Source organism: Pleurodeles waltl, chromosome 6, assembly GCF_031143425.1.
Source record: "Pleurodeles waltl isolate 20211129_DDA chromosome 6, aPleWal1.hap1.20221129, whole genome shotgun sequence".
Lineage (NCBI taxonomy): Eukaryota > Metazoa > Chordata > Amphibia > Caudata > Salamandridae > Pleurodeles > Pleurodeles waltl.
The window spans coordinates 647,070,403-647,095,105 of NC_090445.1; the positions used below are offsets into that span (position 1 = coordinate 647,070,403).

A 24,703-nucleotide genomic window follows, 5' to 3' on the forward strand; every position below is an offset into this window, starting at 1 on the left:
GTCCAAACTGTGGTGGCATGGTGTGCAAAATAACGATGGACTAGGATGCAGCTATGAGTAATTACCAATGGCTGAAATAATTAGAGGATTCATGCCATCTTTTTTTTGTATACTTCAGTGTGTCACCCTAAATGGGACAGGTGTGCCCAGACGTGGGTCCTGTGCACACTGGGTCACTGGAATCAAGCTATACCTGGCTGATGAGCCCCATGTAGATTGAAACAGGTCCTAAGTTGCTTGTATTCCAGTTCAGGGAGGACCTGGTTTGGCAGTTCGGGCTAGACTGTTCCCATTGGAGCAAGGTTGAGACTGATTTGCATATAACTGGTCCTAATTGAGGTGGTATGGTGCGCAAGATAATTAGGGACTGGGATCCGGCCTCGAGTAATTACCAGTGGCTGAGATTAATTCAAGCATTCCATCCATCACTTTTTTGTATACTTCAGAGTCTTTTAATGAATGGCTGGAAGAGGGATCTATGCAGAGTGAAGATAACAATACTGGCAGGAAGGCGAAGCTCATGGGAGCCAGGTACAGGTTTCAGATGGCCTTCCTTCACTTCGAGGAAAAACAGATTTTGTACTCAATAGTTCTCAGACAGCTGCTATTACAAAACTCAGAACAATGCAACACCTGCTTGGCTGTAAGGAGCCACTTAACTGTATGAAAGGGGAAATAAGCTAATGTAAAGTAATGCGCCTTCATCAACTGGGTTTAGGCACGATGGAAATAGGCCTTTGTGAAATGTAATGTACACAGGTGGAATCTTGTGTTATTTCCAGCATTTCACATTAGAATAATCATTCAAAATGCCAGCGATTATGCTGTAATGCCAGGTCATCTAGTTGAGATTTTGTTTGGGTAAAAATCCTATTGCAGGAGTAAGAGAACTATGCAAACTAATAAAATGTGAGTGGCTGTTGTTTGTATTATATGCAATTTTGTTAATGCCAAATGCACCGAAAATGAAAGAGAAGATGCATTTTATGTTACGAAAATGTGCAAAGTGCTAGACCGGCATTTTGGATAATAGCATTTCTTTCTCATAACTTTTTAGACATCTTACATAATGTCTAGAAAATTATAAAAATTTTGCCTAAGCCTAACTGCAAGTCTCTGGGTTCTGTACCTATATCAAGCACTCCTTGCTAATACAGCACACAGCTTTGCTGTGACGTATACTATCCTTATAATATACAATTGGCAATAACCTTATTTATATGATCATTACTTTGTTTTAAATTGATAGATGGTAACGTTACACCTGCAGTAGCTCTGCCTCATCCAGCAACATAGCCAAAGGCCTGAGTCATTCACATCCCATTACCCCGCTGTTTGGAAAACATTGGTCATATAAAAAAAAAAATTGGGAATGATTTAAATGTTTATTAAGTATAGCACCTTGAAGCAAGCACACGTGCTTTATTTTTTGCTTAGCTGAGATTCTGACAGTAAGCTCTCCTACTATCTGTTATTTGTGTAGTAATTTCAATATTTAATTGAGTTGCCCTAAAAATAAGGCCAGACAATGCCTCAAGACTTAGGGTACTGAAGCCTGTTGATAATTGTACAAAAGGTAAATGTGAAAGGGACTTCAAGACTAAAGTGGCACTGAACACGGATGTAGTTGAGAAATAATAGTATAGATTGAGGTAGATGGCTGCCCACACCTGCCCTGATGTTTACAAACTAGAGATTTAACTTAAGAAATCACAAATCAACCACAAAAAAGATATTCCTTTATTCAGTCCACATGGCCTTGGTGTGTGTGTTATATGTTTATGACACATGTCTGCTATTGCTCTAAACTGGCAGTGCCAAAAAGATGTATTTATTTATTCATAAGTGGTATCGTCGAAGGAGGTGGCCTCAGGTCCTTTTCCAAAGTAACAACCTGACTGTCCTGATGGGAATACTATTTAATCTCAACTATAAAGAAGGTTCAAAATATTGGGCCTGATTTAGAGATTGGCGGACAAGTTACTCCTTCACAACAGTGACGGATATCTCGTTATATCCTATGGGATTTAGATTTTGGCAGACAGGATATCCATCACCGCTATAACAAAGTAGCTCATCCGCCAAAATCTAAATCAGGCCCGCTCACTGCTGAGTGGAGAATAGATGCATAGAAAACTTATTAAGAGATTACAAAGGCTTCTGAATTCAGCATCCAGAATGTTCTTGACCCTACAGAAGGCAGACAATATTAAAACTGCCTAAAAAACATTTTAATGGATCCCTGTGTAGGAGAGAATTAAACTCAGGTCCTCTAATCTGTACACAAAGAGTATTGGGACAGTGGCATATAGTCCGTCCAAAAACTGGTACCTCACAGTGACCATCGCAGGTCCCTATGGTCAACAACTATTCACATGTGGCATTATTACACAAAGTACCCCGGGGGAGCACCAGGTTTTTGTGGTGGCTTTTTATAGCTGCAGAACACTTTAGTATTATAGAAGGAGCTGAAGACACTTGGATGGCCCCTTCTGTGATATAAGTTGTGTTGCTACAAAATGTGCGGAGGCGCCATCCCAAAGGGGCATTCCTCTTTTGCATGAGAATGTGGCCTCATGCACATGAGGAAACTCCTTTACCCTAGCCTCCGTGCTGTATTACCAGGGCCACTGGAATTATGCAGAAAGGGGGAATCAAATTATGTGTCAGGATTTACTAAATTTAGCTGCAAGAAAGTCCAAATTATGAAGCATATTTACTCTCAGTATCATATCACTATTTTGTTATCTTTTACACATCTTAACACTGTCTGGACAAAGGTTTCATCTCATTAGTACTAGTTTAACCCCCAAATGCAGCAATATGCAACTGAAAGGTGAACAGTCAATCTTGCGAAGTTCCTTCCACTGCACAGCCACACATGTTGCTGCATTCTTAGTAGCTTTTGATCCATTTAAGCTAGAACCATTTTTTTTGTTAAAATCAGCAAATTATGTAGAAGATGATAGATTATGTGGCGACTGCTGCAAATCTATAATTATGTGAAAAGTGCTGGGGCCGCAGAATCGCATAATTCCAGTGGCCAGGTGTATTACAGATGCAGGCGTTCTTGCAACCAGCCCACTGGAAAGTGTTTGGGTTGTGTGCCACATACAAGTCACACACTTTCAGTGTGCCCCAATGGCATGCCTTGAAAGGTGGGAGTGACCTCTTAGGAATCCCCCTGCAGGTGGATGTATTCACACACTGCACTCACCTATGGGGATCCCTGCCAGCCCTCAAAATTGAGACTAGGTCTGCTGTCAATGAAAGATGGAGCCTCACTTTTAAAATACAGGTTCATCTTTCACTGATTTGCTGGCCCAAGCACAGGCACTATTGTAGGTTACACTTTGTGCATGCGATGTGGAGAGCCTTCTTAATTCTGTGATAGGACATACACTCCATTTCTTCACCCACAAGTATGTTTTCCTTATTGGAAACCAGGGCATAGGCAGTAGCGTGGATGGCTGGAATCAACAGGTATGGGAGTTGAAAGGCTTTGAAAATGTGTTACCTACAACTTGCAGGCTATTAGCCAAGTGCCCTATGTCATTTGTGAAACATTCAAAGAGTCACCTTGCATGCTGTGAGTTTCCTGCCTTTGCATGTATGCTGACTTCAATGTGCACAAATCCCGAGTCAAGGTGCCGTTTACTAAAAAGTCAAGGTTGTGTGCCAGTGCCTCACATGACACGCAGAGCAAGGTGACATCTTGATATAAAGGACTTTGACGTCCTACATTGGGTTGAGTAGCGCTACAAAATAATTAAATTAAAAAAATAAACTGCTTTTTAAAATTTTATTCTTCTAAATACTTGTAGACTCATACATCTGACATTCTTACATTACATGCATATTTCTTATATGCACAGTCAAAAGCTTACATCCAAATAACAGTTTCTCTAAAGCACTTCTAAGGTGAAAATAAGTTGTGTGCCTTTAATTACCTCAATTGCATTGGCAGTTAGATGTTCGGCTCCAGAGAGCTCACCGCCAGGATTATACCTGAACAAAAGAAGTGCTTATGGCCCTTTAAATTTGGCCTTTATTTTGGACCCAGTTGTAATCTAGAATATGAAAGCTCCCTCGCCCATCCAGGTTGCTGCACCAAACAAAGGTATGCACTGCTGGTGCGGGCGATGCTGAACTGTGTCCCAGTGTTGGCAAATAACACCAGGACAAATTCAGCATACTTCACTGGGACCAGGCGGATCCCCGACCCGGCTCCATAACAGCTGCCGGATCTGGGATTAAGCTGTATCCCCCTCAATTCCAGCAATGGATAAGAGGGCTTGGAAAGGGGCTGATAATGTGTTAAAACAACACACATGCCATCATTAACAATGACCAAAAGCACTGCACTTTAAACAGAATGATCGGTTCCAAGTGAGAAGGTGCTACTGCTTGCATGGCCTTAATGCATTCAATTCTTTTTGCCCCTCCGCAGACTGGCGGGCGCCTGGGCCTAGGCCCAGCTCGTCCATGCCAAAAGCCAGGGCTGAATATGAAAGTATGAAATAAAGCAGTGGTTCCCAACCTGTGCCCTGGGGACCCCTGGGAGTCCGCCAAGCCTCCTCAGGAGGTCCACGACTGCTTAGAAAATTTAATAATATTAACAGATTATTAAAGTGTATATAAATAAAATGGCTAAATGTACAATTGAAAATTGTAAAACGTACTATAAATCTCAAGTTATTTGAAACTGGTGGCTAATAATTAAATTAGCATCCTCAGATTGATTCGTGGGAGCAGTGCAGGTGCATCCAACTGATTATAGTATGGATGATGAAAAAGCTACCTTCTTATTACAATTACACTTTTTTACTTGTATTTGTTTGCAAATGAAATAGTATATGTTGTCATTTGTGTATGTGTTTAATGAATGCTTGCTTCTGTAATTTATGTGTTTTGTTTTCGCGGTTCAAATCATCGACAATGTTTTAGGCTGGGGGTCAGCCTTCCAGTTATGATTCAGTGGGGGGCTCCCCGGATTCTAAAAATGAATTAGTGGGGGTCCCTGGGTTCCAGTAATTATCACACGTGGGTCCACAGAAGAAAACATATTGGGAACCACTTATAGAGTCTCTCAGTTCACTGTTGTGGCCACTTCTTTTACACACTCAGCACCCCTTCTAACCTGCACGATCTCTTTCTAGGAGTGGTTCACGGTTCTGGAGCATTACCACAGGACTAACTGCACCGTGACAGACCTCATCATGGGCAACTCCTACTACTTCCGGGTCTTCGCAGAAAACCTGGTCGGCCTCAGCGAGAAGCCCGTGGTAACGAAAGACTGCGCGTTTATTAAGAAAACAGGTTCGTAAAAAATGCGTCACGGTCAAATTAGGGGGGGTGCTTCGTTGTGGTTGTAAATCATTATTTACTATTTTTCATTCAAATTTCGTGACAAGAAAACTAATGTCACTGACATGGTTAAGTAGGGCATGCAGCATGTAACACCTCCCGTTCAGCAAGTGGAATATATCTCGATCATGTATGAATGTGGGCGAGGTGTGAAATAAAATAAAAAAAGAGTAATCCTGCCCTGACCTCTAGTGTACATACGATGAATAACATGTCTCCTAAATACCACTGAAGATTTACATTCTGAATGGAAGGAGGCCTTGGCCTCTCTACCTGGCCTGTAACCAACATTCTCACCCTGAATGGAATGGAAGAAATGCGTCTTGCAGATCTGCTAGGGCAAAGATAGCTAACAATGTTAGGAACGTTAGCAAGTGCATCAACCCTGGCTGGGTCTGTTCTTAAGAAATCTCTAGTTAGACCTAGGTCCCGATTTAGATAATGCTGTAAACTGTTGAAAAAATAGCATTAACTGCATGGGTTCAATTATATTTTGAAGACGTCTACGGAGATTTGGAAATAATGCTGTTTCTGAAAGTCGCTTCACTATACCAACTACTTCAGCTGCAAAAGATTGCCGGATAAAAGACAACCCCTTATGGAAATTAGTGGGAGGTATGCAGTATTGCTGGCACACGCCCTGGTAATTTCCTGAAAAATGTTGAATTATCCGCGGCCGAAAAAATGTCAAAAAACCACATGATTGCCGCGGTCGAAGTGCATTAAAAAAGTACAAGAACTATGATGGTGCGTTATGGGGTTTAGGTCAGTGAGCGTGGCGGCAGGGCCCAAGCTGTGGCTAAAAAACAAAAGGTTCTGTAACTTTTTTTGTTTTTTCATCTTCAGGTAACTACATATAAAATAACATGCAGTTTAAATGAGGAATACAGATGCAAGCTAAGTTAATGAGAAATGCACTATGGTACATTATGAAACCTCTCTTAGTTAATGTACTGCAACCAGAGCCACAGATCCAAATTCTGGTTGCTGCATTGGAGAATATCGACTTGTGTATGTTTAGTGCTATGAGGTTCCAGTCTATGTAAGAAAGCACTGTGAATGTGCATGTCATTATTTTAAACTTCCCTTACAGACAGTATAAGGTAGGCTGCTACAAAGGGCATAGAAAGTTTTAAGATTTTTAAAAAATGCTTTCAAAATATAGATCTAAGCATGCCCAGCCACTACAGTGCATTTTTTAACTGCTCTTTAAAAGCACACTCCTCACAGCTCAGCTGGTAACTTCCTTGCAATGCCTCTCTTGAAGAATACATCTGTGTCAACAAGAAGCTTCAAATGATTCCATCAATTAAAGACAATACCGCTTCCAAGCACCCTTTGCAATTACAGATTTAGCAGTTGCACACATTTACATTTCTTTCAGGCCACAGCTGTCTGCCCCTCCCTGGGTTCTACAGCACAGGAGACTCCCTGCCATACACTTCAACTGAAGCATTTCAACTGTCGGAATTAACTGTCCCCGGATGGTTGTCTTTTTATGAAAAGTAAGGGTACTGTTTTTTTTTTATTAAAAAAGTATGGCCACATTGTGCCCCTCAGATCCCGCCCACTTTGACCACTGAAATAATTGACATTATTTCATCCCGGGGCATCACCATGAGGTTCTACTTGATCACTAATAGAGCTAGCAATTTGTAAATGCAGAGACAGCATAAACAGAGACGTCTGAGATTATTGCAGGCAAGGGTCACAAGCAGTGCTCCATGTTGTCCTGCTGTGTGCTGGACCCATCCCCAAATGTCCTTGCTGATTGTAATTAGCTGCTAACACTTATAGGTGACATCTTTGTTTTTCCTGATTGAGGTGTGATAGTATCTTAGTTTACCAAAATTGCCACCAGTATGATTTATATTCTAGGAATTGTTTTTAATCCTCAAATTAAGAAGTATGTTTAACTGTCTCCTTATTCTGCAGTAATAACGAAGCATTTGTGTAATAACATTTTTAATAAGTGTTTTGATGAGGCAGTTTTCTCCTGTGCAGCACTTAAGTCTGTTGTCACTAATCTCTTCAGCATCCAAATGGCAACAATCAATCAATCAAAACATTTGTAAAGTGCGCTACTAACCCGCTAGGGTCTCAAGGCGCTGGGGGGAAGGGGGTCGGGTGTAGACTGCTACTGCTCGAATACCCAGGTCTTGAGGCATTTCCTGAAGGTCAGGAAGTCCTGGGTCTGTCGAAGGCGGGCGCGGAGGGTGTTCCAGGTCTTGGCGGCGAGGTGGGAGAAGGATCTGACACCGGCTGTAGTTCGATGGATGCAAGGGACGAAGTCGAGGGCAAGGTTGGTGGAGTGGAGTTGGCGGGTGGGAGTGTGGAAGGTGAGTTGCTCGTTGAGGTAGTCTGGGCCTGTGTTGTGAAGAGCTTTGTGAACGTGGATGAGGAGTTTGAAGGTGACCCTCTTGGTGACAGGGAGCCAGTGCAGGTCTCTGAGGTGGGCTGAGATGTGGTCGCGGCATGGGATGTTGAGGATTAGGCATGCGGAGGCATTCTGTATACGTTGTAGTTTCTTCTGGAGCTTGGCTGTGGTTCCTGCATAGAGCACGTTGCTGTAGACCAGTCTGCTGCTGACGAGAGCGTTGGTGATCATCCTTCTTGTTTCGGTGGGTATCCATCTGAAGATCTTGTGAAGCATGCAGAGAGTGTTAAAGCAGGAGGATGTGACAGCATTGACTTGGTGGGTCATGGTGAGCGAAGAGTCTAGGATGAATCCTAGATTGCGTGCATGGGTGGTGGGTGTAGGTGCAGTTCCTAGGATGGGTGGCCACCAGGAATCGTCCCATGTGGAGTAGTTGGAGCCGAGCATGAGGATCTCTGTTTTGTCCGAGTTAAGTTTGAGGCGGCTCTTCTTCATCCAGATGGCGATGCCATGCAGTCCATCAGCAGGTGGCAACTCGTAAAATAAGTACTTTGTAAATTCCTCTGGTGCACCTGGGGTGAGGTCAGCACCATGTCAGTAAAAGACAAGCATTGGCAAAGCCAAAAGTTGTGTGCAAGTATTTGTCGCAAGGTGTGCAATTGTTTTGTAATATTTAATTTCCTGCAATCATATGCTACAAAAAGAAAAAAGAGAAATATAACATGGCTGCCACATGTCTGTACTACATATTTTGAATATAAAAATATTCACAGATGATGCCATTTGCTAGTGGGGTATTTTTAAGTAACATGCCTTTCAGTTAATCAACACATTTTATTATTGATGCTATTTGTGGAGGAGACAAGAAAAAATCACAACCAAACATCAAATCACAGGAAATTACAATGTTAATTCAACACTTTATACCTTTAAAAAATGAGATGGAAAGTAAGTCACCATCTAACTAGGCACCCAATGTGCATGCAATTTTTTTTTACATCCATCATTATTGGTGGAAAGCCATCATTATTTCATAAACTACACTTGTCTGATTATGGTATACAGGTTGTTGGGCTCCATAACTTTACATCATGGAACTGGTAAAATACACCGAAGGGTGCATCCGGTCAAGGAGCAGGGGTTTGCATGAAGGTCACTCCAAGGTCATATGATTCTCATAGTGAATGTATACAGCCTTAAATGCATATTGCAATAGTTTGGTTATTCATCATATGTAAAAATGAAGATCAGCTTCTTGGTGTATTCATAATTCAACTCACTACTTTGTGGCAGTGCCTGTTTATAAGATATCTTGATTGGCCTTGAAGATTCCTCCCAAAAGTGATGGGTCCATGCATCTTGCCAGCTGCTAGAGGCTGTAGCCCTCCGTTTTAATGTCAGTGGAAGCCTAACCAGCTGCCCTGAGGATGAACTGCCGTGGTCTGCATATGGCAGAGTTAAGGGATGGTGCATGTGATACATAAACAGTAAATTCACCTTTGTTGCTCAATAAAGTCACACAAGACCTTTGAGTTTAACCTAAGTTTTGCTCGATTTCTGTTCCAATAAAGGAAACAGTGGCTTTCTATTCCACCGTGCTCTCTGTCTGGCAATTATTCACACTTTTTATTGACTTACTAGCCTTAACATTTTGTCTCTTCTTTCTGTCAATGTCTCTCACCTTCTCCCTTGCTACAACTATCCTCTTTCTTTCAGCCTCTTTTTCTCTTTTCTCTTTATAAACTTCTCAACTCATCTCTTGGAATTCCAAGCATTGCATTCTATTGTTTCCTACTACGCCAGACAGTGTACCACATTCACTCACACAGAGATACAGAAACACACACACACACACTCAAACACAGACATACACACATTAACAAACAAACACACACACACACACTCTGACACACATACTTGCACACACGCAGAAAGGCCAACTTTCAGAGATGTTTTACGGCCTGGGCAATGTGGGCAATTCACATCTCCCTCACTACCCCATTTTCTCTACCATTTACTCTGTCTATTTTCTCATTACTTGCCCTCTCAGTTTACCTCTCTGCTATTTTGCTATCTCTCCTCACTCCCTTTCCTGTCCCTCTCTAAACTTCTGTTCCGTCTACCTCATCTCTCACCACTTTACACCTTTCTTGTTACCTTCCTTTTTCTACCTCATCCCTCTTCCTGTGCCTCCTCTATGTTTCTCTACTTCTCATCTTATTTTCTACACCTCATGCCTTTTGCTACCCTTCATCCCTGCTCGCTACCATCTGTCTGCATCGCTTCTCTCTATACCTAACCATTTTGTTTCTATACCACTTTTTATTTAGCAGCTCTCTCAGTCTCCCTGCTCTCTCTCACCCTTGCATCTCTTTATACTTCTTATCACCACCTTGCCTCTTGAATAACCTCTGTCTCTCTGCCTCTCCTTACCTCCAACTCATCGTCTTTCTACTTTACCTCTCTCTACTTCACTCCTTGATGTAGCCCACCCCTTTTCCACCCTTTGCATTTCCCTGCCCCTATTTCTTCCTCTCTCCTCCATCTTTACATCACTGTAAAATCTTACCTGTTTGCCTATAATCCTTTCTCTACATTCCTGTTCATCTTTCTACCACTCTGTATCTTTCTTAGTAAATACATTATATGTCTTTTCACCTTATGTCTCTCCCAGCTCACTTACCTGCCTCCCTCGTTGCTGTCTACACATCTGTTCTTCCTGTGCTTCATATTTTTGAGCATACCATCAACTTTATCTCTGACCTTCTTCAGTCTCTCACCTCCTTCTATTTCTCTTACGCAGAAGATGCAGAGGTCATGGCCTAGCCAGGAAATTATGCACCTATAAAAAGGTGCGGAGGGACAAGGCAGAGAAAGAGAATTAAGAATACAATTATCATATTTCACCCGACGGAATGGTGAAAATCTTCAGAGCAGGTGTTTTGATTTTCACTGTTGCAGGAAGAATGCCAGATCTGAAGGGAGATATATTTCTGATTATGAATATGCAGCAATTAAAGCTACATTTCATATTATACGTCTAGTCTGCTAACCATCTGGGAAGAACTAGCTGGCTAGAAACTTAGGCCCATATTTATTTATACTTTTTTAGCACCGTATTTGCGTCATTTTTTGATGCAAAAGTGGCGCAAACTTGCAAAATACTATTTTGTAATTTTGCGCCGTTTTTGCGTCAAAAAGCAGCGCAAATGTGGTGCTAAAATAGTATAAATATGGGCCTTAGTTTTAGGTAAAATATTGTTGCAAATATGTAGATTCAAGCACAAAAAGAAATGGCTTCATCCATACTCGGTCAAGATTCCTTTGGTACAATAGACCCGGTAGGTGCCAGATAGCTTTAAATGTTTGTGTCCCAGTGTTTAAAACTTTAATATGTAATGTAATATTGTTTGATATAACGATTACCTAAGTTTGCTGAAAACGGGTAATAAATTGCAAGTTATTTCAAACAAGGGCCCCAAAAAAATATCTTTCCCATAGCCACTAAAATCCTTAAGATGGCGCTAAACACACACACACGTCTGCACACATGCACACACAGGCACTCAGTCACAGAAACACACCCACACACACCACACACATACTCAGCATACTTCTCCAGCTCTCTTTCCTATATGCTCTCTCATTCTCTCTCTTTATCTCCATCTCTTTTTCTCTAGTTGGTTGTGTGGCTGACTCTTCTAGGCATGTTAGAATTGCTAATGCACTGGCTGTGGCACTTTACCCACAGACAGCCCACCTTTCATGTAGTACCTTGGAATAATGTATACACTGTACACATAGATTGAGAAGACATCGGTAGTGAAATTAGAAGGAGGCCCAGCTTTTCTGTTTAGTGAGGATTAGAAATTTACATGAGGGTTAGACTGATGCTCGGTGCTTGGTGAGCGAATAGAAGGCAGAGCAGCTCTAACCTGGAATACTCTCCGATCGGCATCCTGACTAAAGGGAGCCCTGTTGTTATGTTTTCAGAGTGCCTCTGCCTCTTATTTTACTCGTTTGTAAAAAAAATATCAAGAAGAACCACTGAGTACTTCATTTACCTACGTATTTTACTCTAATTTCTCCAAAAGTGTAAGGTGGTTAAAGCCTAAGTACATATTGTGCTCTCATTTCTCCAAACATGGAAGATCCTTATGCTTTGACCCTCAGTGTGGTGTCCCAGGACTCCTGCTCTCCCAGGGAAGGCTATTTCTCTCCCCTTGTCTGTCCTAAGGCGCATGGTTCCTCCCATGCGGAACTGATCTCAGTTAATCGACAACTACCTGTATAGGACAGAGTGGTGAGATCTTTTCAGAGTCTGTGGCTCAGCTCTCCTCTGTCCTGGGACCAGCTCCACTCTGCATCATGAGTGCTGCAGTCTTCTTAGGCTGGTGATTGGCTAGTAAAGAATGACCAAAGGAGGGAACAGCTCAAGCCTGGGATAGCCTGAGAGGCCTGAACAAAACTGTGACCAGAGCTGTGACTGCCTCTCTGGTGTTTTGTTCTGCCAGTTGCGTTTGCCTCTTAATTTACCGATTAGGGAAAATGTTATCAGGAAACACACAGGTCACTTCACTTCCCTGCCTATTTCCCAGTTGCCCCCATGGACATTTTATTCTCCTTCCCTCTCCTAATATGCCTGCCTGCATCATGCCATCAGATCTTAATCTTGGCCACTCATGGTGACTCAGCAGGACTACCTCCTCTGACCTTCCCGCTTCCTCTCACCTGCCCTATTTTACCACTGGAGCATCCAGCTTTGGCATACATCTAAAGGGAGGAGACGATAATGTTGCAATTTTCTCCGCTCTTAACCTTTCTTTGACTCACATGCCCCTTTTCTTCGATTTGTTTTTTAACATCACCCACATCGATTGGCTTGACTGTCCTTGCTCCTGGCTGGACTCTACAACCCATATATGTGTGGTGTCTGTTAATTCCTGTGTTTCTCCCTTGGCTGTCCTAGGAGCAATTATCAGACCTTATTTTATGGCTGGTTTGTATATTGCCCATTCCTGTTGCTTACTCCCTGTCACTTATGAACCGACTCCTCCTATAATATGCTATAGCTGGTTGTATTCTGCCTGCTTCCATCGAGTTCTCCTCTGCTGCACTATACAACACATAATTTACTGACTGTATAATGCTTGTTCCTAAAGGTAGATCCTTTGCTACTCCTGGGGGAGCGCCACATCCCAAAGTGCATGGCTGTAACCAAAATGATCATTTTTTGGGTTGTTCCTCTGCTGCTCCTGGGGTATTACACAGGCTCTATAGCATGGCTGGTTGTATATTACATGACATATAGCATGGGATAGTATATTGCAGATTGATATTGGTTGCTCAGTGCCACTCCTGTGTCGTCCTTGACGGCATATTCCATGGTCTGATGCATACTGCCAATCTTATGAGATACTCCTCTGCCGATTCCAGGTGGACCCCTCAGACATTTTTAGCATACCTGGTTATAATGACCACTCTCATGCATTGGTCTTATGCTGTTCCTGTGTGGAATCAGATCATTTATTATGAGCTTTTGAAAAATGGTTACTCCTTTGTTGCTCCTGGATAGATTCTACAGAACATGTACTATCGCAGACTGTAGAAAATCCCCTCCTCTGGATTGATTCCTGTTTCTCTTGGGTAGACTCCTCCAGCATATAGTATGCATGATTGTATAATGAGTGTCCTTTGTTGCTTCACAGAGGACCACCCGAGTATATATCATGGCTGTTGGTATAATCCTGCCCAGTTTTGTGAGTTGTTTCTCTACCAGCCCATATAGCATGGATGGTCATCCATCTATCTATCTATCTATGTATCTATCTATCTATCTATCTATCTATCTATCTATCTATCTATCTATCTATCTATCTATCTATCTATCTATCCATCCATCTGGGTTTAGGGGTTTGTATTGGTAAATGGGTATGGGGTGTGTCTAAGGTGATAAGGGTTGTTTTAAGGTTTAGGAGTAGGTAAGACTATTTTGTTGTAACTGTGTTTTTAGGCTTAAGGGATTGGTAAGGGCATAGGGTAGTAAGGTTTTTTTATGGTTTAGAAGTGGGTAGGAGTATACGGTGGTAATGGATTTTTCACTTGAGTAAGTGTATTGGGCTGTAAGGGTGTTTTTAGGGTTTATGGATTGGTAGGGGTATGTGGTGGTAAGAGTATTTTAGGGGTTGGGTAAGGTGAGGGCATAGGGTAGTAAGGGATTTTGGGGGTTTTGGTATGGGTAGGGGTATAGAGTGATAAGGGATTAGGGAAGAGTATTTTTGAGGCTTGGGGTGGGTAAGGGCATGGGCTGGTCAGGGTATTTTAAGCATGGGTAAGAATATTGGGTTCTAAGGTGTTTTCTTAATGGTTTTAGGGGTTGGTAGAGGTATAGGTTGGTAAGGGTTTTTTTTAGGGTTTAGGTTTAGATATGTGCAGAGGGCAATAAGGGTAGTTTATGGCTTAGTAGTGGGTAGGTGTAGAGGTTGGTAAGGGTATTTGTAGGGTTTGGAGTTGGTAGAGGCATGGGTAATAAGGGCATTATTAGGATTTAGTGGTGGGTAAGAGTATAGGGTAGTAAGGATGTTTTTAGTATTTAATGATGGCTAATGATATTTGGTGATAGAGGTTAGGGTTGGGTAGGAGTATATGGTGGCAAAGTATTTTTAGGGTTTGGCAGTGGGTAGGGGCATAGAGTGCTAAAGGTAATTAGTAAAGGGAGGATTGTGGTGGTCCCTCCCAATAAAAAACGTATATGAAAAATATGTGCAGTCATAAGCAGTGCATTGTGGGGGCGTACGATATAGTTAACCATAACTGATTAATTTCTGTGGGTTTGTGCGAGTGAAATCTGAGCCTAACTGCAACGTCCCTGTAACCTTTGATTTTCTAAGTGAACAAGCCACACTATTCACACGATAGTTATATATATAAATATATACACACACATATATGTGTATGGATATACATATATTTTTAACTTACATTCGTCATACTTAACTGCATGGTGAAGGTATGCGTGGTAACTGCATGCATTGCAGTGCCGTACAACCTATTTTACTTCTTCCTATAGGTTGTTCCCTGCCACAAACGGGTAGATTTCTTTGGTATATACTATGACTGGTGGCTGCTGCTCCTCTGTCACTCCATGATAGACCTGCCAGAGCATAAACCATTGCATAAAGCCCATTCATTCCTTTGGGTTGCCCATCCGCCACTCTTGTGTGGATTCCAATGTACATACTGGATCTGATGCTTGTCTGAAGGTGGCATCCCTCACGCCTTGGCCTTCTTCAGAGCTGTCTAAACTGCATAGTACAGACCGTTCTGGAGCTGGCAGGTCACTGTGGATCTGGCAGGTCACTGTGGATCTGGCAGGTCACTCTGGATCTGACAGGTCACTCTGGATCTGGTAGGTCACTCTGGAGCTGGCAGGTCACTGTGGATCTGTCAGGTCACTCTGGATCTGACAGGTCACTCTGGATCTGACAGGTCACTCTGGATCTGGCAGGTCACTGTGGATCTGGCAGGTCACTCTGGATCTGACAGGTCACTCTGGATCTGGTAGGTCACTCTGGAGCTGGCAGGTCACTGTGGATCTGTCAGGTCACTCTGGATCTGACAGGTCACTCTGGAGCTGACAGGTATCGCGTGCAGGACAGCACCTTTTCCCACACTTGCTCCTGCTCCCACCTACTGGTGGCACTGCATGCTCACCGAGACACAGTTTCAGCAGCCTCTACAATGCAAGGACACACAAGAACATTCCCACATCAGCCACGTTAGTAGTGTGGCATGCCACCCGTTTCCAAATGCGCTTTGCAGTCTTTACAACAGTTTGAAGCGCTATGTAAATGCAGCTAACATTCAATACAAAGAAGTGCGGTAGAGTGCGGCGTACGGCTGCAAACAGGTTTTATCTTTCCCTGTAATATCAGAATGCACACATTACAGTTTACATTTCCGCCTAATGCATTTATCGATTGGCCAGGTAGGTAGGAGTCCATCTGTCGGAGACGTCCTGTTTGTGGCGCGTCTCACTGTTACAGATGTTCTTGGAACAGTGTCATTCTGTTTGCTTTAAAATTGGCACAATGGCAGCAGGTCTATATTGCAGCTCATTTTGTGACGACGCGGGAAGCCAAACACAGTCATTCAAGATGCATCGATTGAGAAGCGAGAGATTGTTTTCACTCTTCTATGCCACGTAAAAACGCCGTAACTGGCTGCTACTACAGCCCGTAGTGTAAATTTGTGATTTACATGGTGTAAACGTAGCACCAGAATAAGATATATATGCCCTTTTCCCTTTTAAATTCGGAAAGCACAGAAATCCTCACCGTTCTACATTCCTATGCTTTTATTTCTCAAGTTTCATCCCCCACCGTTCTTTCCAAGCATAGTTCTCAATTGTACTGGAATCGGTACATTCTTGTGGTCGCAGGGTCACCTCCTGACTTCATCTGTCTCCTTGGGGTTTCCCTTCTGTTTATCTAGTGGGCTCCTGATTGCAACATGTCTGCCCACCGGCTAGCTGGTCAGGTTACTCACCTTATCTTCTTCTACCTGTCTCAGTGCTTCCCTGGCGAGGAATTTTCCAAGCTGTGCCATTTCCCGACCTCCCCCTCCTGGTTGTGATAATCGCTGCCAAAGTGATCAGGAAAGCACGTGCCATGGAAAACAAAGGCGTGCAGAAGGAGTCACACAGGAAGAAGGTGAACCCATGTCCAGGAGACTGGGCTTCTGCAGTCCTACCCCTGGACTTGCAGTAACATCCCGAGAGAGGACCAGCTGACCCCAAGTCGATATCCCCTTCCCCTTGTTTTTAGTGCCCTGGGCTGTGGGGTCCCACTTGCCACCCCCTCATAGTCTTTGGACATCTGCGTGAATCATGGCTGCCCTCCGCACCCTGGGCCTCAGGGATTTCTCTCTGATTTACATGCCGTATCCGGATTGAGAGGTGGTGTTGCAGGCCCTCGATGTCAGAAGAGACGTGAAATGCCCCAGTCCTGCACAGGTACCAGGCATGCCACCGCGACACCAATTTGCGCCAGCTGCAATAGCTCCTTGATGGCTGGGATCAGTGCGAGGTATTGCTTACAGCTGTGGGAACAGAAGGCCCTTCCATTAGCCCTCACCTTCCGGCGCACCTGCATGAGATGGTCTATTTCAGGGGGGCAGAAGAATCGTGTTTGCTCCTACTCCCACCTTTGCACTCCCTGGTAGGAGCTGACTAGTTGAACTGCAGGTTTGCAGCATGACTGCTCCGGTGGGTGCGCGTTTTACCATTGCCTGCATCTGAAAGACATGTGCACTTTGATTCATTGGTTCCGTTATTCTTCTGGACGCACGCTCACTATCGACTGCTTCTGTCTAGAGTATTGCTCTCTGCTGACCAAAGCAATACCAAGCGGGGGGGATACGCCTGCAAAGTGCTCATTTACTGCGCTCTAAACACATTTCCTATACTTGTTCCTTTCTTCCTTATGTGCGGCGTAGTCCTTGGGACCTAGCTTTATGCTCTTTAGAGCTTTGTAAAGTGAAGAGACACCATTTGTTCCTCAGGGATTGGGCGATATGTCCCATCCCTCATCAGGCCGCAGTTCAGTCGTGATCGGTGGATCCTGCGTTCATGAAGCGCGAGCTCTGGCCAGGGTGCACCTGGTTCTCTGTCACAGTTTCAAGGGCAAGATCGGGGGCGTAACACAGGCTCCTGGAGCCCGGAGGAGGGCGGGGAGTTCTGACATTCAGGGGGCCCTCACCCAGCCCAAGGCCAATGAATATTCGTGAGAAATCGGAGCCTGAGGGACCCTTAAAACATTTGGCAGGGGGCTAGGGGCATTATTTTGCATCCCGCCACTGAGCAAGGCACTCCTGACTTCACAATCTCATCACTTGCGTGTCAGTCATTCAATAAATAATTCATATTACATCAGAGGTGCAATCATGAAATGCGCGTTCATAATCAGTTAGAGTCACACACGATTCATTACAGATTGGAAACTCTTGAATGTTCACACTCTGCTCGAACATGTACTCATCTCCACTGTCAAACCCTCCACGGCCCTGGTGTTTATAGACGCACTTGGTTAATAATGCATGGTCACTCAATCGTAAATAACCCTTAGTCGTTTTGCCTCCGTGTGTGAAAAAGGTGCACAGAATACTGCGAGGAATCTGAACCCGCGACCCTAAAATTGAAAAAGTCTGTCAGATAGTGCATAAGTCAAGAGGGCAGCTGTAAAGATAACGGTAGTGACTTGTGTATGTCTAGTACCATGACGTCCAAGCCTGTGAAAAGAAAGCACTGTGAATATACAAGCCATTATTTTAATCTTGCGTTACAGTTTTAAAAAGGCTCTTGCAAAATGCTCAAGAAGGTTTAAAAAAAAAGTGCTTCTAAAACATAGATTTTATTAATACCCAGACCGTATGCAGTGCAATTTTTTCATAACTCTTCATTAAAAGCATGTGCTTCACAGCTGCCAAGGTAACTCCCTTGCAATACCTCTCAAAGAAAACGCATTCGTCATCTGTTTTAGGGAAGCTTCAAGGGATTCCGTCAATTAAAGCCAATGCTGGCTTCAAGGCACCCTCTACATTTGCAGATTAACCATTTGTGCACATCTACATTTCCTTCACGAAAGCCGGCACCCTGGCAAGGAGGCTTGTTTAGTTGTCTGTCCCTCCCTCAGATCCACAGCTCAGGAGACTCCCTGCTTTACAGCTCAACTGGAGCATGAAGAATTCACCATCCCGGGACTGTGGTCTTTTCACAAAAAAGTAGGGGAACTGTTTATCTTGGAGTACAAAAGTATGGCCACGTCATGCCTCTCAGATCCCCCCCCCCCCCCCCCCCCATTTGACCACTGCCAGGGACTGTTCTCTGTGCGTTTCCCTTCTACCTGACCCCTCAATCCGCATCATCTTCCGTGCCCCGCCCCCATACATTCATAGATAAGTGCAAACGTATGCATCTCTATTGTTTCACATCTAGGAAGATGTACACTAGGTCTCAGAAAAAAGCTGGGCTATTTTTAATGACATGTATTATCCTTCACTACTGGTAGCGCTCCATCCTGATGCGCGCTTCAACCCGGTTGCGAACCCTCATCCATGAAGTGGTGAAGAGGGATGAAGGCTGGGGGTGGGTTTGATAGCAGAGTGGGAAGGACGAGGGTGGAGACAAAGAAAGGGTGAGAAGGGGAAGAGGAGCAGACGTGGAGGATTCGAAGAGACATGGACATAGAGGGCTGGAGGAGAAAGGGACCCGGAGATGGAGAGTGATGCTCAGGTACCCCTCCGGTACTCTTTGTCTGCATTAACTTCTGCGCCATGTTGGCTTTCTTTGCTATTCTGTCAGGATAATGTACGCACTTAGAAAAGGTTTCTTCAGATAATTTGTTGCTTTTTGGAAAGAACCCCAGAACCTGTCTCCAGAACCACTCGTATAGATTAGAATGGATTGCTACGTTTCACGCATCGATCTCCTGCGCGTGCGTAGGTTGCACGCGCTGCCACGCTGCATTGACTCACATTACTCACGGGCATTAGATAGCGGTGCAGCTAATCCTGCAGCGAGGCCATTTACTTTCACGACACGTGAGCCCAGTTCTACTTATGCCCCACTCTGGGGGCTATTATGGTCTTTGCACTTACATTTCCTTTTAAAAGATTTAGCTTACAGATTTGGCTTACGCCTCTGTGTTTTAATGCAAATCTGATGAGATGAACTAAATTAGTCCCCAGCGCCTCATTTTTATTTAAAAGTGAATTTGAATTCGTAGGGCTTTTCTAAGAATAACAGTGTTTCCAATTGAAACACTAAACGGCTGTTCCGTTGTTTACCATTTGCCTGACAGTCATAAAGGCTGACGCCGGGAACACACAAAACCACACTTCACAATTAGTTTCAGCATACATCGGTAATACCAACATTGATGTTATTGTCGATCTCAGCATTTACCCGTGAAGCGCGCTGCTTCACTGTCAGTTCTTAGGCGTTTTTAGATACCTTGTAACTATTGCAAATCACATAATATGGCTTCCTTATGACTTTATATATACATGATTTTACTTTCTGTAGTGTTGGTATCAAAACATAGTTTAGAATGTCACTTTCATATGTACCATAGAAACCTCAAAAAAGACAGCAATGCACACCTAACTATGTATAGTCTTGAAAATTTGCAGAAAAGCACTTGTCAAAAAATTCGGAGTCTGCAAAGGTCAGCAGAACTAACACCAAACGAGGGCCCATATAGCTTTGTGTCCAATTAGGAGCGTTCTGATGTATGCTGGGTCGTGTTGATTTACATTAGCCTTATTCCGACTTTGTCTCAACAAACTATGCTTTATGTTAACAGCTACCTCATGTTATATATGTTGTGGAGCAGATTTACTGAGTTTTAACACAGCACACCTCAGTATCCAAACGTGCTTGCTGGAATGTATGAAAAGGTGAGAGCAAAACAGCACAATTTTTACCAGGATATGGTGCTGTTTTCTCTCCCCCAGCGATGGCTCACTTTAGGCTGCCATGAGCTAACACACACACACCCTTGCACCATAATGTAGGGGTGTGTGCTTTCTGTCAAGGATACGTTTGTGCTGGAAGGAGACCCTTCCAGTGCAAAACTATGCTTTAATACGTTTTACACTTTGTATGTGTGGTGTACAGTGCAGCATCTATGCAATGTTTTAAAAAATATATATTTTTATTGAAATTTTGGACAGACCCACAAAGTGCAGCATACAGACTAATGCAAAATAGCATACAGAACAGTGCGATATAGCGTGCTCAATGTACAAGTTGCAAACAATTACGGTGCGAAAGCTGTACTTCAGGCCAACACAACAGAGGGGGGAGGGAAAAAAGGGAAAGAAAGGGGAGATAACTCAGCAAGGAAAACACAAGGCAGGTACTCCAAGAGTGAGTCCCCTGATGCCCATGTAGTGAAAAGACAGTGTGTGTACCATATAGCTAACATAAGCACCCTCTGAAGGAGTCTGGCATATGGCAGTGTTGGCCATCTGCTAATCATCTGTCCGAGGGCATGTATTGGCATCAACTGCCTTCTTCTTGCTCTGTGTACTCAGAAACATCTCCAAAGGGGAACACATATCTTTAGAGGGACCTCACAGGGATCAGCTCCCAGTAGACAGTTGTTTGCTTCTGACAGCAGGCTGCATCTCGAAGCCACTCATCTCTCTGTGTCACCGGGCGGCGACCCCAATGTGTCGCCACCCGATGCTTAGCAAGCAAAAAGGTAGGAGTGCTGTCAGTCTGCACACCTCCAGGGAAACTCCTTCACATAATCCAGCAGCTCTAGTGAGTGCCAAGTGACCTCTTCAATAGTATCAAAGACAATGAGCCAGAAGCACCCCAAACCAGGACAAATCAACACTAGTTGAAGGAAATCAGCGCAGGGCAGGGCACAGCACAGCACACTCAGCATGCATCCCCAAACAGACGCAGTGGCGGCCGGCAGCTTTAGGAGGGAGGGGAGCGGGCGGGATACACACACACACACACACACACACACTCATTCTTTCACGCACGCACACACATCCATTAACAACACTCATACCATTCAAACATGCACGCACGCACCAAACATTCATTTTAAAAGATCACACACACACACGCGTACATCCATTAACAACACTCATAACACTCAAACATGCACGCGCACACCAAACATTCAATTTAAAATATCACACACATACACACACACACTTACCTTCAGCCTCCAGGGCCCAGGAGGGTTGGGACTGCTTCATTCCCTCATTGGCAGACCTTAGGTCAGCCAATGAGGGAAGGCAGCAGTCCTAGCCTCGTCACAGAGTGGGATGGGGTCAGTGAGACTGCTGACCCCACCCCACTCTGTGACGAAGTGTCACTGATTGACACTCGCCCTGGGTGCTTCAGGGCTTAAACCTGAAGCGCCCAGGGAGAGTGTCAATTGGTGATGCTTTCCTCATCACCCAGGGGAGGGCCTTGAGGCACCTTTGCTGAGCCGAGGAGGTCACGCCCATAGGAGCTGTGACCTCCTCAGCCCAGCAAAGTTCAGCTCAGGCAGCCAGGAGTGTGCGCAAATCATGCATGTCTGCTCCTGGCTGCCTGAGCTGAACATGAAGAGTGTCTGTCAGGCTGACCTTTGTTCAGCCTGACAGACACTCTTCATGAGGGGCAAAAGGTGGGGGGGTGTGGCCCCTCCGCCCTAAAGGACGGGCATCCACTGAACAGATGCATCCTGTGCATTTACTCTGAAGTGCAGCATAGCCTGTGTACATACTTGAAATGAACTAAACTCAGCCAGTAATTGGGTGAAAGTGTCCGGGACTTGGGGCAACAAAACTTCAATTGGCCCTCAGTAACGGGGACTCCCAGGGCATCAGACCACACCTTCCGGGCATTGGGGACACAGATTGGTGCTCTGTCCTGCTTACCAGCATAAAGCCTAGTGATCAGCCTTCATGGGGAAGGGCATGCAAGAGTAGCCTCAAGTACCTTACATGTGGGGGGGTGGCTGCAGGAAAGGAACCATGAAGCGCACAGATGGTAGCTCACAGCCGATAGGATGCAAATGTGTCCAATAGTGTAATTCCAGGACCCTGCAGGGCCTGCTGTGGTGTAATAAAGGTGCAGTTCAGATATATGGACCCCTTGGTAGTAAGCTGTAAGTGACACAGCCCACCACAGGTGTTGGCATCAAGCATGATGGGGAATGAGGGATGTCTGAGGAGGGGTACTGAAGGGGCAAAAAGACTGCTCAGCTGAGCCCGTTGCAAAAGCACACTCCACGGCCACACTGTGCAACCAACATTGCTAATTGTCATCCTCGGGTGCTTGGGGGTAAGGTACCATGCCATCTGGAGAAGACATTGTGCAGCGTGATCATGTTCAGGTTCAGTATAAGCCTGAAACTGCTTAGGATAGAGCCAGTAGTGTGTGAAAGACACCTGGGCACTATAATATTATAATGCCTCATCTGGTGCTCCTAGCCCGCCCTGCTCAAAGGGGAATGTTAATACCTCCCATGCAATCCTAGGCTGCCTCCCTGCCCATGCAAGGGTCATCAAATGCGACCGGAGCTGCTGCATAAAACACGCTGACAGGAGGAGGTTTAGAAATAAATAAAATAATTTAGGGAGGACACCATCTTAGTGATGGCCAACCTCCCAGTCAATGATAACAGGAGCTTCATCCAAGTCTCCATCCGCTCCCCCAGCCAGGTCATCAAGCATCCATAATTAGCCCTTCAGAACTCATCCAGATCTTGGCTCATCCAGACCCCCAGGTAACGCACAGGCTCACTCGCCACAGCAGCGGGAACTCTGAGATGAGTTCCTTGTCACTGCAGTAAATGAGAACATTATCGATTTAGCCCAATTGACAGTAATCCCAATTATGCCACCAAATCTGGGGAATTCCTTAATCAGCGGGTTTAAGTTGTCCCATCGATCCCTCATGTATAATGTAACATCATCCACATTCATGGACTCGAGAACCTCAGGGGGTGTAATGGCCAGGCCTCGTTGGGAAAGATGCTGCCTCAGTCGAGCTGCCAGTGGCTCCATAGCGATGGCAGACAGAATAGGAGATAAGGGGGGCATATATGCAAAGTAAGAAAAATGTGGAGAGTTTTAAATATTGCTCCACTATTACACCTGCCTCATGGAGGCATAGTTTTTTGGTGCAAATCCCTGTCTACAAATGCTAGAAGAAAGGGATTTGCATCAAAACCTATTGGTAGTTGCATGGTAATGCCCATATTCCACCAATGGTATGCTCCCTCATCTCCAAGTAGTGCAAAGTACACCAAGCGCTACTCTGCATTACTTTAGGCAACTTTCCAAGGCTAATCATGATTTGCGTTGAAAAGTAAATTCACCTGGGTTTGCGTCACTTTTGTGACACAAACCTGGCGCAATCTATTGGTAGATTTGGCTCTTGTATGTGGATGTTAAGGCAAAAGTTTGAAGCTGATGCCTGTCTAGGTGTACTGATGGTGTCATAGGCAACCAAACAACTATGTGATGCACAATATCTGTTTTCCATGACAACTTTTACTCCAACGATAACCATTAGAACACGCCAACCATTATGATTGCATGGTAATGGATAAATGTTTTCAGAGTGGTCTTCACTGGCAACTCCACCAATGAAATTCTTGAACATGGATAGTTACTTATGAATGAATGTTGTTGTGCACATATTTGACAAGTGGATTGAGGAAGTTGGGTTTTTGGGCAGGGCTCCAGAAGAAAAGGATAAAGTATTGAAGGATCCCAATACATACTAAGGGTAGATTTGATTGATTTCAAGAGAGTCTGTCATTTGACCAGTCATACCAAGATATATTATATTTTGCATGTCCTTTGTTGAGCATGGACCAGGCCAGCACAAGCCTTAGTGGCCCAGTAAAGCAGTTAGTATAGATCCCTTTCTTCAGCATAAATGGAGCATACAATAACAAGAGAGTAGTGGTGTATGTTGTCATACTTCTGGAATGTCGGGAGTCTATGTCTCATTTTTAAGTTACTATTCTCAGCACGTTTTCTTGGAAACAGGTTTAGACAAACTGAAGAAAACTGTTCCAGATGGATATGTCTTATTGACAACTTCCTGGCCAATTTACAGTTCTAACCAACCTTTTTAAATAAAATAAAATAAAATAAAATATAATATATGTGAACATCAAGATATATTTAAATTACAACACAATCCTATGAGAAAACTTTGAGCTGAATCAACAATCTTTTTGAAAGCCAATGAAGTCTTTGGATGCTACTGCTTCATAGGACATAACCCTGACTGATTGGCTGTCTGGGATTTTGCTAGTGACTTCTGCCACTTTGTATTATCATATCACTGCCTCTAGATCAGAGGTCTTCAAACTGGGGGGCGGGCACCACTAGGGGGGCCTCAAGTGATCACTGGGGGGGCGCCAGACTCTG

General features: G+C 44.1%; 1 protein-coding gene across 1 annotated transcript in view; it reads left to right on the forward strand.

The window, feature by feature from the left end:
• The window catches only part of MYBPH (myosin binding protein H), a 147,347-nt gene that overhangs the window by 87,778 nt on the left and 34,866 nt on the right, over positions 1–24,703 (forward strand). Inside the window, exon 7 of the mRNA XM_069238998.1 lies at positions 5,160–5,319. Within this exon, the coding sequence (XP_069095099.1) occupies positions 5,160–5,319 (160 nt within the window). The remainder of the gene's footprint in view (positions 1–5,159; positions 5,320–24,703) is intronic.